Source organism: Nicotiana tomentosiformis, chromosome 2 (assembly GCF_000390325.3).
Source record: "Nicotiana tomentosiformis chromosome 2, ASM39032v3, whole genome shotgun sequence".
Taxonomy (NCBI): domain Eukaryota; kingdom Viridiplantae; phylum Streptophyta; class Magnoliopsida; order Solanales; family Solanaceae; genus Nicotiana; species Nicotiana tomentosiformis.
The window spans coordinates 123407668-123420599 of NC_090813.1; the positions used below are offsets into that span (position 1 = coordinate 123407668).

The 12932-nt window shown below is 37.2% G+C and overlaps 1 protein-coding gene across 2 annotated transcripts; it reads right to left on the bottom strand.

Annotated features, from left to right (window-relative positions):
- Positions 1 to 2287: 2287 nt before the first annotated feature.
- LOC104085958 (DNA repair protein UVH3) lies at positions 2288 to 12729 on the bottom strand. Of its 2 annotated transcripts, XM_009590082.4 has the most exons (15): positions 12505 to 12729; positions 12157 to 12407; positions 11489 to 11658; positions 11240 to 11357; positions 10637 to 10714; positions 10464 to 10517; positions 9824 to 10008; positions 8044 to 9724; positions 5961 to 6155; positions 5508 to 5593; positions 5029 to 5305; positions 4798 to 4934; positions 4626 to 4710; positions 3841 to 4368; positions 2288 to 3142 (listed from the first exon to the last, which is right to left on the bottom strand). In XM_009590082.4, the coding sequence occupies exons 1-15, from the start codon at positions 12590 to 12592 to the stop codon at positions 2447 to 2449; spliced, it is 4629 nt and encodes a 1542-aa protein (XP_009588377.1). In that variant the 5' UTR covers positions 12593 to 12729; the 3' UTR covers positions 2288 to 2446. The 2 variants fall into 2 exon arrangements, with proteins under 2 accessions (XP_009588377.1, XP_009588378.1); XM_009590083.4 differs by lacking the exon at positions 12505 to 12729 and having other exon boundaries at positions 11240 to 11349; positions 12157 to 12294.
- Positions 12730 to 12932: the final 203 nt, after the last annotated feature.

Sequence of the window (12932 nt, forward strand, 5' to 3'; positions counted from 1 at the left end):
CTGATCAGTCCCAAGTAGATCATCAGCAAAGCATATACGAACCAAGTCAATTACTACTATTTTTACCAGATTGCATATTAATAATTTATTATAAAGTGTTTTGCACTAGAGAAACAGGGGGAAAATTTTTTTACTATACCAATATACTTTAATTACTCAAGGCAAAATACTTATTGAACAATCAGTCTAAGCTTACAATAGAGTTTTATGTGCACTCGTTTTCTAAAATAAAATAAAATCGTAGTGTTACACAATCAGTGTAGTTTTTTTTAAAAAGAAAAATTGCATTTATGTAACTTACACCTTGCATGTATAATGTTAGAAAGCTAGAATCTTTCATGCTACATTATTTAAAATCGAATGTATTTAATATATAGATTTAATTAATTAGTACACCCACCAACCTAGTGCTGATAAGTTTATCACCAAGCCCCTTTGACCTCAGGTCCTGATCAGTTGCACGTGCTTCGCCACTACATATATGATGATTAAGTTGTATTTCGCAAGTAATAATCTTTTTTCTGCATCCAAAACATTGTCGAATGGCTTCCATAATTTGGTTTGCGGTATCTAATTTTCATGCTTGAGGAGTTTTTGCACCATCCAAAGTGCGATGAATATTATAATTCTGCACAATATTTTGTCCCTGGTAAGTAAGTGTGTTCATGGTTCGGTTTAGATCGATTTTTCCCTAAAAAGAAACCAAATCAAGTAAGTCGGTTCTTCAAATATTTGAACCAAACCAAACCAATTAAATCGATTAAAAAATCGATTCGGTTTTTGTCGGTTTTTCGGTTTTTTCCGTTATTTATCGGTTTTTTCCCTTAAATATGAGACATACACTACCAAACATATATGTCGCATACTACATTTTCAACGTAACATTACCAAATCAATTGTTTTTTGAGAAATCTATCATTTACCAAGATGTATTAATGATAATTGAATAAAATAGTGATGAATAATTTAATTACTAAATTAAAAATTGATTATTTTTAACAAAAAATAAATTCTTGTATTTAGCAAAAGAAAACTACCATTCAAACTAGAATGTAAAAGTAAAGAATTAGATTATTATAATAGCAAAGAACTAGACTAAAAATACAAACGACTAATTGTTCCATAAAATTTTAAAAACTTTATATAAAAATATACATATATATATAGGTGTAAATAATAATTTAAATAGCTACTTCTATAGTCGGTTTGGTTCGATTTTTTCTGTTATTTATTTATTTAAACCAAAATCAAACCAACTTTGATCGGTTTTTAAAATTCAAAACCAAAACCAAACCAAACCTAAAAAATATCAGTTTTTTTGATCAATTTAGTTCGATTTTCGGTTTGGTTCGATTTTTCGGATTTTTATGAACTCCCCTAATTGTAAGGGTTATCCTCAATACTGTACCCACCACATTACACCAGAACAGAGAAAAATTACTTACGCGCACCAAGTATTTTGCACCAGATCAAAAAATTTAACTTTAAAAATATATACTAAAGTGAATACAAATCACTTACTGATACGTAAGTGATAGCTTTCTGTAAAAAACAAAAACAAAATACATCTTGCATTCATTCGTTTATATAAAACTCTAGGATTGATTAAGTTGATTTTTCCGCAGACAAGTGGTGGAGTGGAGCATTCGTCCCACCAACAACACCCTCAAACCTCCTCAAAATACAATAGAAAACCTTACACCAAAAAGTAACTACTGTCCTGCCTTAATTACATCTAGTTCGAATCAACTAAGTACATGAATTCTAACTATCATTTTGAATTCAAGTGGTTAGAATTCATGTACTTAGTTGATTCGAACTATCATTTTACAACAGGAAACTACCTTTCATCAAATAAATCTCAGAACTGCAAAAGAAAACAGAACTACAAAATTCTTCAAGTTTTTTGTTTCCAAGTAGAGTTTGGTTGATCGATGCATGTCCCAACATAAGCCTTCGTTTTTTATAGCTTTTCATGTAGGGTGACCACTTGGAACAGGTCCTCATCACGGTTCTGTCAACTATAACCAACGCAATTGACTAATATGTTACCCTATGAGAAAAACTAACCCCCTCAATTCTTTAGTTCTTCTTACTCCCAGGGTTAGCGGAAGAAGTTATTGATGTTCTAACTATTCAGAAGAAAATATCGGCCAATGTCCTAATAGCCCAAGTTATTCAGCGGCAGACCACAAAACGCATGTATATGGACACTTTGTTTGTTACTCATGAATCCATGTTAGCTCATCACTAAGCAGTACGCACAGGGGCAAGCTCGCAAACTTAATTGTTGCAAGAAGGATGGAGTTAATAATTAATTCGTTTATACAAAAATTATACAAGGTGGGAAGTCCCACGGGTCACAGGCATTTAATGCGAAACGTTTAATAGGAACATGCTAAGCTACTTCATATACAAGGATTACCCTACAGCAGCACGGACACCGTCAGCTATTCTTCTTCCGCTTCCTCAAATTTGGCATTGCACGAAGAAACACCGAACCAAGAACATAATCATTGTCCTCCGTATTTTCTTGGTACGATGATACCTTGTGACAAGTACTATTAGTCGCGTTGTCTAAATCTTGCTCGTTTTCAGATGCACCTATCCTTGCATCACATTGCTTCTTACTTGTTTTCGCTGAGGGGCTAGAAACAAACTGGTTTGAAGCAGTACCACAAATCTCATCTCCCAAAAGCTGAGAGGAATTATTAATATCAGAACACTCAACTGATAGGATAGGACTAGACGCATTTATCTCATGCTCCATAGCTCCATCATCTTCCTCTAAGCAAAACCCACCCCCCATTTTAAGGTACTCATTAGACAAAAGATCCCCAGGAACAGGATCGTCCATTTCACCAAAACTTGGCTGAACAGCGGATTCCATCTCTGCCCCACCCGTGTCAACATCAGCACTTGTTTCAGGGTTTGACAGTCCTTCTGGACAGTAATCATTACTTACATCATTCTCAGTCATGTTGCTAGAATCATCAGGACAACGCTCAGCTATGCCCACATCTGCTCCTGATTCTCTCCTTTCCAACTTGTCAGTAGTAGAATCTCCATCATCTTTGTCAACTTTATCAGAGTCATCATCTCTTACCTCACTGTAATTTACTATTTTCCGATGACGCTCTGACTGAAATTTCAATTAGAACGAAGCGGAGAGAATATTAAAAGTCATGAACTGGAGGTCTCAAGTAAAACACAACAGAAACTGACATTTTCCCTTGAACCATGAATATGTACAAAGTGAAAAGTAATGAGTCATTTAGTTTAGAAGTATGTGGATATTGTTTCAAAATACGTGCATATACTAGCAATGACACCTGAAGAGATTTTTGAAATTGCAAATTATCGAGATAGCAAAATGAAGCAAGAATTTAAGACAACAGGCAATCAAACCACTATCATCAACAATTTTCACATGCAATATGAACCATGAGTAATTTTTCATACATCACATGTAACAAAACATTATAATTTATAAACACCATAAATATAGGATTTGCAGAAGCAGAATATCATAAACATAAAGCTAGGACTTGCAGAAGCAGCTTGGAAACTACTATTGACATGAGAGGATGGAATAATTCAGCTCTAATTCTTTCTGGAATTCTCAGAAACATAGGAATTCAGTAGAGGTTAGAGAAACAGTAAACAAGGCAAAGGTGACTTGACATTAGCACCAGCGCAATGAGTATCTTCCCTATACTATCTCAATATATAGCATCTCAATGAGCTCTGGAAAGACAGTGTTAATGTTTTTCAATTTCGCTAAAAGGTGCAGTCATGAAGAGTTAAAATACAATTAGTGTTGCAAGAAAAAGGACTTACTCTTCTTGCTTGCTTTGGCTTTTCAAGCTTCTCAATTTGTGATTGTTGCTCTATATCATTATCTTTTCCCCCCTCAGAGCTTGTTTTGAAGGATCTGGAACAGGATTTCTTACTTGCCTTCCCCGCAGATCGAGCTGTTTTCCTTCCTCCTCCTATACCACCACTAGATTTCTTATTGGTGTTTTGCTTGCTTCCTGATCCCTCTGGTGGCTCCAAATGTTCAGGCTGCAAATGCTCTCCTTTCCTTTTTCTTGACTGCTTTCCAACTGATCTTTTTGTTTTAGTCTCCTCATAATCAGCACCAGCAGACTCTAGTCCCATCAAAGGATCCTCTATCTTTTCCTCCTCCACATTATTAAATTTTAATTCTCTTTTTTTAAAGGTGCCAGGAGCATCTTGTACACTTGCATCCATTAAATTCATGGATTTGTTTCCTGTCATATGTTTAACAGCCTTTTTTATCCTCTTGCTACGAATTTTTGCAAATCTCTCATTGAAAGTGTAGAAGGCTTCCAGTCGAAGTTGTGTCTACATCAAGTAAACAAAGGAACATTGAGAGAAAAGTTCTGCATCAGCTTCCTCTTTTTCCAATCAGACAAATTAACACAAAATGAAAAAACAGTAAGTGCAGAGCACATAAGAAAGAATAGAAGTGAACTCATGTTTGTATTATCATAGAAGTCATTCCTTTATATCAAGAGAGACATGCCAATTAACGTGCTTAGTGTACATCCATTTGCTTTTAAATTTTGGTGACAGGTAGGGGAAGATGAAAAAGGATCAACCTCATGTTTGTTGTACTCTTTCAGAACCGGTACTAGCAATTCATCTGCCTTCTGGCTGCTCCAACCGAATTTCTCCCAACAAACTCTGCAACAAACAAATGTTCATTTAGAGTCATATATAAATTTCAAATCCTCACTAGACCATTAGAAGAAAAAATCAAATACAACTCACTTGCGAAGCACAGAAACATCAGGCTTCCCCCATGCAAAAGGCTCTGTTGACTTGTCAACCCGTGGAGAAGCATATGCTGAAATCACAGCATCACTCGGAAACGAGGAAGGAATATGCCAGTTTTTACTAATATTTCTCTGTGAACACAGTGCCAATATAAAGAAAGAGTAAGATCATGCTTTTCCAATCAAATAGACAACAGATTTGAAGCAAAAGGACACAATGTTTTACATGTTTATTCATGAAAATCTGCTTCAACTTTTGAACTCTATCCTCAGACTTGACATTTTCATCAGACGCGGAATTGCCTTCCACATTGCTGCTTGAGCAACTCATATCAGGATCACCAACTTCACTCCCTCTCTTCCTAGTGCTGGAACTTGCCTGTGCATCAAGCCCCCCAAGAATGGACGGATCTGGCGATTCCACCCACTCCCGAAATTTCTGAAGACCGTCTTCCTCAGGAAATGCATTTAGAACTTCAATGGCATTAACAATACCAATCCCACTGCACCATGGAAAAAAAAATGGATCAGGACTTCTGCATATCTCAGACAAAGCAAAGTTGCTCCACATATAAGAACTGTAGTATCTATAGTTCCCTGATGAGAATATGCAAACAAGACTAATTGCTGTAGTAAAAAAGAGAGGCAGATACACCTGTTAGCAGGATACGGCACTCTGTAAAAGAGCCACAAAAGCAGGCTTACCTCACTCCTTCAGTATAATCGCTCCCAAGGAACAATGCCATACGAATTATTTTTTCTCTATCCAACCCAAGCTCATTCTCCACATCCTATAAACAGCAGATATGTCATCAACTACAGGCACTATAAATGAAAGGAAACTACAATACTCTGTCAGAAATGAGACATTGACCCCGCAGTGTACCACCAACCTCAAAACCTTTTTTTTCCTTTCCCTCTTTATTTTTTCTTTTTCTTTCTTTTGCTTGGGGGGGGGGGGGGGGGGGTTGATAGTGATCACAAAAAGAAAAACAATAGCTCTTACTACAAGCATCATTTAACCATTGCAGTGGAGGTAAACAAAGTTTTTGATTATTAATTTGAAAAACCTAAAAAGGTGTAGTTGTAGAAACCTAGCTTGCAGAAAGACAAACTTAACGAAAAGAAGAGTATCCAGGACACGGTGAATTGATGAACCTTCATAAAGTATGTCTCCACATATTTGCGATCATCAAATATGTTCTTGTACACATTTCGAGCACCAAACAAGAACGCATCAGAGTCATCAGTAACCACACCATCAACAAGATTTGTAAGTTCCATGTAAGCACACTGAGCTTCAGCTTCCATTGGAGCTATTATATATGGCAAGCCAAACATTTGAAGCAACTCCTGACATAGAGCAAGATGCAAATGAGATGAATAGAACTAACAGTTATACTGTATCACCATGAAACATCATGAAACATCAGAGAAAAGGAATCAAGGACATGCACCCAAGGGTGTGACCCAGTGGTTAATGAAGTGGTTTGAGAACCATGAAGTCTCATGTTCAAATCCCAGTGGAGACAAAAAACACTAAGTGAATTCTTCTTATCTGTCCACGCTTTAGTGGATAGAGCTACCTGGTACCTGTTGTGTGTGGGAGGTAACAGGTATCTCGTGGAATTAGTCGAAGTGCGCGCAAGCTAGCCCGGACACCACGGTTATTTAAAAAAAAGGAATAAAGACATAAAGAACGAAGATGACTTCGGATTAGTAAGTGGAATAGGAAATAGAAGGGGCAAAAGGGTTAAAAGAGTTTGTACAAAGATACATCTATCACATAAGCCTAAGCCCCTAAGCATGCAGGTTTCTAATTTTGTAAAGTTCACAAGGTCACTAAGAAAAAAACAATCACGCATATTGGGATGTCAAGTTAATAAACTAACCAGGATACACCAATTGATTATGTGATTTAAATAAGATGAGATACTCCAATACAAAGCATGATCTTAGTCTAGAAAAATTACAGCTAAAAGCATAGGCGGACCCAGGATTTCAAGGCGTCGGGGGCACCACTAATGCCAATACTAGCTACCGAGATTTTAGCATTGAACTCATTGTATTTTTAAAATTATGGTTTCAAATTTAATATTTGTTCAAATGTTAGTGAGTTTCAAATATATATTACTGCTATGCTAAAAGTAATGGATTCGTTATTGCCGAAGCGCTAGATCCGGTCATGTTCGTGTCAATCATTTGCTACGAAAGATTAGTGGAGTGTGATTGGAATCAAAGGAACCAACTTTAAATTAAACTTTTGTCGAGGGTTTCTCCTCGTTGTGCTGGCTAGTCTAATAGTGTTTTGTCTAGGACTGCTAGCGGTTTTTGTTGTGTTTCACACTTTGTTTTTTGGCCTTTCCATTTATTTGCCGTCTTTTACGATGCTGATACTATTTTTCTGGTTACTGTTGTTGTTACGGATCTATTGTCTCTGAGCCGAGGGTTTCCCGGAAACAGCCTCTCTATCCCTCCGGAGTAAGGGTAAGGTCTGCGTACACTCTACCCTCCTAAGACCCCACTAGTGGGATTCTACTGGGTTGTTATTGTTGTTGCTATGAACCGGTATATGGAAGTGCCAATTCAATTTCTTGAGAGTTTTCCAGTAGAAGAAAATGTATCTTAGGGGCTAGGTTAACTGGGCAAAGGTTTATGTTTTTAATTGTGAGGAATTGGGTTTTGAGATTTTGAGGGATGGACTTTAAACGAGAAATGGGAAATGAATGTAAGAAGTACTCACAAAATAAAAAAGTCGCTACAGTTATTACACATGGAAAAATGGGAAATGAATGTATGAAGTCAAATAAGCAAATTGCTGCAGTAAAGATTCAAACCTGGGTCACGAAGAACACATGGAATTTTTAGGCAACCCACTCAACCAGTGCCCCCAGCAATTATTTGTTGATGAGGGTGCATGTAAATTATACTATAAGAGTTTTTAAGGAATAAACACCCACACAAAGAATTTTTCCCAAAGTTATAGGGTGTCAATAGCGTCGAGACAGAACATGCTGTACGGCATGGCAATAACAAAATTAAACTGGGGTCACTGAGAATCAACTTGTAATCACACGCACACCAGCAAATTGAGAGAAACCAGATAAAACGCCAAGAAACACCTCGACAAGGATCCCTACTCCCTAGTGCGCGAACAACTTCCAACTACTAAAATTTGATATTTGGAAATAAATTAGGCCTAAAGTTGCATCAGAAAAAATAAATATCATCTAAAACCTACCTGGCACTCTGCAAACATTTCAGAGCTTACAGACTCTGCATTACGCTCAAGCTTTCTCTGCTCATCTCCTAGTTTTTCACGCTCTTTATCCAACACATGCATCTCCTCCTCCAAACTAGTCATCATAACCTTTTGATCTTCTTTGCTACCTGCAGAATCCAAATTGCCAAAGAGATCCTTCCCTTCCAATAATGGGTCATCACAAGTACCTTCATCATCTAGTTTTTGTGCACTATTTGTATCACTTATGAAACCCTCCGTGAAAGCTTTGGCGAGTTCTGTGGACTCATGTGTATAATGATGTGAGGCAGCTCCAGATTCATATTGTTGAGCATCAGAGGTTCTTGCATTGGGCAATTCGTTAAATCTTGCTTGTTCTATAGAAGTAACATCTGGCGCACTTTTTGTGTTACTCGAAACTTCAACAGTGGTATCAGCTATCTTCTTCCTAATCATGCTAACCTCTGACCCATCAAGAGGAGCAGTCGGCCCCATACGTATATCACAATGCAAATTTCTGTCAGCTTGATCGGTTGCTTCTTCAATCTGCATATTTCTATAACCAGAATTAGCTTGAAATTGTTCCCCTAACTGGTTTCCCAAACAGTTATTACCCTCCGCAATATCCGTCTCATGTACAGTATCATGCAAGTGCGCAGTCTGAATTTCAGATGGTAATTCTTTCTGTTGAAGAATTTCATACGACTTTGGACAATTGTTATCTTGACCATCAGATCCAATAATTATACCCTGAGTAACCATTTGAACAGCTTCTTCAGACATCTCATTCTCATGAGATTTATCTATGCACCTATGATCTCTCAAATCCTCAAGACTCCTCCTTACTGCTTCCTGATAATTCGCTTCTTCTTCCAAAGCACCTTTAGAAGCAATTCTTGAATCAAATGGAAATAAGGAAGGCTCCTTGCAAATATCTACACATTCTTCTTCCCATTCTACTTCAACCTCATCATCTATGCCATCTTTCTCCAGTGTAGCCTGGCTTTCCCCTTGAGAGTTATTGCTTAGCAAGTCATATTTCTCTTCAATCACTCCTTCCTCCCACTCAACATCCGAAGCAGAATCCAGAGACTGCTTTTTTGAGAGGGAATGATCAATAGAAAATTCCATCGCTGGATCACCTGCCACTAAATGTGCAAATATATCATCATCATCATTGGCACAATCATGTGCAAAATTATCTTCAAAAGATATCTGAATTGAAGTCCCGCTTTTCAACTCAGACTCTTCACTTTTGTTGTTTGAACAAACCTTCCCATCATTATCTGGATTGGATGAGTTCAGCTGCGGAATTGTATCAGATACATTTCCAGGGGAATGTACAGCAGTGTCACTGACAGTAGGCACATCACTAAAATCTTTGTTTCTGGACAGACTCTCTTCCTCAATCTCTTTAATCATATCTAAATTTCTCTGTAAATCTCGAGTCATACGAACACCCATGGCTCTCAGTCTGCTGACTCGAAGATGACCCCTCTCATCCAGATACGTCTCCACGTCATCATTAAATGCACTTCCAGGTTCAGTCACGATTGATTCTAGCACACTAGATTTCTTTGTTGCAGCATCACTTGCAGTTGCAGAATTTGGCAAACTATTTTCTGTTTGTACTTCACTTGGCTTCTTTCTGGTGTGATCTTCCCCAGCAGACGCAAGGACACTAATAAATACCAACATGCAATTTTTTTTAGTAGGAGATAATGATTTAAGCAAGAGAGGAAAAAGAATCACAAGAAAAAACCAAATGATTGTTACTTACTCTTTGTCCCCAGTAAACGATGAGGAGAAAATAAATTCCCTATTTGCTTCAGAAGCAATCCTTTTAGTCCGCACACCACCTATTCCCCTTCCAGCAGCAGATTTCTGCACTTCATCTATCTCGCGTCGGAAAGCAACAGTTTTCAGATAAGCTTGTATTTGCAGTTCTGAGAACTTTTCAGGAACCTGAGAGATGCATCTACAGAATTAGACTGAAAAAAATAGAAAATGTACGCGCAGGGACACGTATTGAATTCTTAACCTTGCAAACACAAGTAACATAATTGAATAATATAACACAGGGAAAGTTGTAAGCAGTTCTAAAAACGACTCAAGAAAGTGTTTGAAGATGTACTAACTAAACCATCAACCTGACAAATACACTTTTTAATGATAGATACATCATTTAAAAGACATCACCATGAAGATCCGTCTAATCTAACTCACAAAGAAGGACCAGCATTGAAGATTAAGATATTGTGTTGCAAACATGAAAGCAGTGCACAAACTATAAATAACGTACTTTAAGCTACAAAAGAGATATACATATTTAAGAAGATACAGAGCCCTGAAAACCCAAAAAGCAATTGCAGAAAGACAAATCATTGTGTTCTGATGTGCAAGCAGGCTTAATGGTGTACCTTCTTGACCTTCTGATACTTTTGTCTGTTCTCTGCCATCAATCTCTCCCTCATCTGGCAAACAAGTTATTGATCAAACAAAGAGAGAAACTTCTACATCCAGAGTTTCTTTGTCTCCTTTTGAGGGAGCATTAACTGGATACTGCTTCCATATGTAAAAGAAACACCTTTACCTGACCAAGAAGATCAAGCTGCATCGATGGAGGTAAAGCAGCTAAAACAGAAGGATCAACTTTTCCTTGCATTGCTGGCTGCACATTGCATAAAGAGTTTGGCGGCATGGTTAGTAAGAGACAAAAATCTATTCATACTAGTCAAGAGATATCACAATTCACAAGCATCACAATTAGATGGAGGTAATTAAGTCCACGGATTGAAATTGTGATAGAAAAAGTCCACATACTTGCATCTAATAGAACAGCAAATAACAATTAGAATTTCCTTCCAAACAATGGAAGGACCAAACTAGACAAAGATTTCTTTACTCATTAATGCACTTCAAGAAAAGCAGATACATGCATACAAAAGAAGTTTAATTATTCCTTAAGCCATAAGGAAAAGCATACTCTTAATGCAAATATTATTCAGATTCCCAGCAGCAGAATCATCAACAGATCTGATACATGTTACCTTTATTGCACACAACTAAAAGGTGCACTGGGACCAAGAACGTCACAATCATTTTACTACTCAAATGAATTGGTCACTAGCATCATGCACAATCTGAATTTGACATGTGAAAATGAAAATAAAATCAACAAGCAGTTGATGCTAACCAGTATCATCTCTTCGTCTTCATCGGTGTTATCATTTTCAGCAGGATTCCCAGCACAAGATGTTGATGCATCATCAGCAAAATTCCAGTCTTCCTCTGCTTGAATAGAAGCTGCCAACCTTAATTAACTTGTCAAACTGAGTGTCAGAATCTTTTATGTCCACATTCAAGTAGAAAACGGCAACATCCTACAAATGTATAACATATCCAAAAAACAAAGAAGATCATACAACTGACTACTATAACTTACATCTCATCCAGTGCTTCCTTATCATAGTTCTCTGCAGCCAAGCCATTTCCTTCGGCCACGTTCTTCACAGTTCCAGTTGCTTCTGAGCTAACCTTTTTACCCTTTGCATCATTCTGCTTCCTCTGGTTCTCCAAATCCCCAGCCAGCTCTTTCAGCCTCATTGCCTTAAGCTGCAAGTAGAGATGATGAAATAATTCAGCATCATGCGTATTGTCAAATTCTTACCACACTATGACGATGATGATAAGTTGAATGCACTCTAAGTTAGATAAAAGATGTCCAATTTAAAGAAAAAAAGGTAAATCGAGGAAATAGTGATTTTATCAACAGCCTGGCACGTAAACCAAACACGTTCTCTCATCTGCTTGCATGGTTATCCACGACAGCATTGATGAAAAGCACTAACGTCACCAAGAATAGACAACAAACTTATTGTTCAATAACCATCTCATGATCAAACATATAAGAAAGAAGAAATCTTTATTTAGTTAGGTTTGTAACATGCTCCCAATCCCTTGAAAAACAGTGTGCTGGTAACTATAACACCTATACCATAAAGAAGTGTGTGGTGTCTTATCTAAAAACTTAACCAATTTTAAGAATGTTACAGTAATATATAATATATTCTAGGTCCGCAACACACAACTCTAAATAATTGATAGACTAACATGATTAAGGAGCAATTTTTCAGCAGTTTTTCTAATCTTGGCCTGAGCATTTTCCCGCTGGCGGCGACGCGCGATCACCGTTCTACGCTTGAGGGCAGGTGTGCCACCGTCAAATACAAATACTGGCTTGGTCCGAAGGTAGAGTAACTTGCAAATTCGACGGAAAAATCCCAAAATATGAGCATTCCGCACCATCTCCCCCTTTTCATCTCGCATTGCTTTCATAAATTGTATAATCCATATACTCGCATCTGATAAATAAAAAATTTCCACACAGTAATCAGTATAAATATGATCAGTGAGTGTTGTATATATAATTAGGGTTAGGGTTAAAAGAACTGAGGTTACCGATTGCTAGTTTTTTTCCCGCGAGGGTTTCGACGGAGACGCGGCGACCCACGGGGGCCAGGAGATCCCAGAGACCTTGAACACCCATTTCAGTTTGTCCACTAAACTGTCAAAAGATTTTGCGTAGAATTTTGAAGTATTGCCGCCAAGTCGATACAAATTGGTTGTAAAATGGAACGGGAAGTCGGTTGGTCGTTGCAGGGGCAAATTGGGTAGCCTGGTCTTTTTCCAGAATGAATTATAAGCGGGATACATGACACGGTATAGCTGTAAATATAATAACAGAAAAAATATATAAAATTATATTTATATATATATATATATATATATATGTATGTTATATATAAATTTTATATACTTTTTCGATTATCAAATATAAATAGTTTATGGAGCGAACTAAAAGTGATAATATTACTTGTAAGTAACCA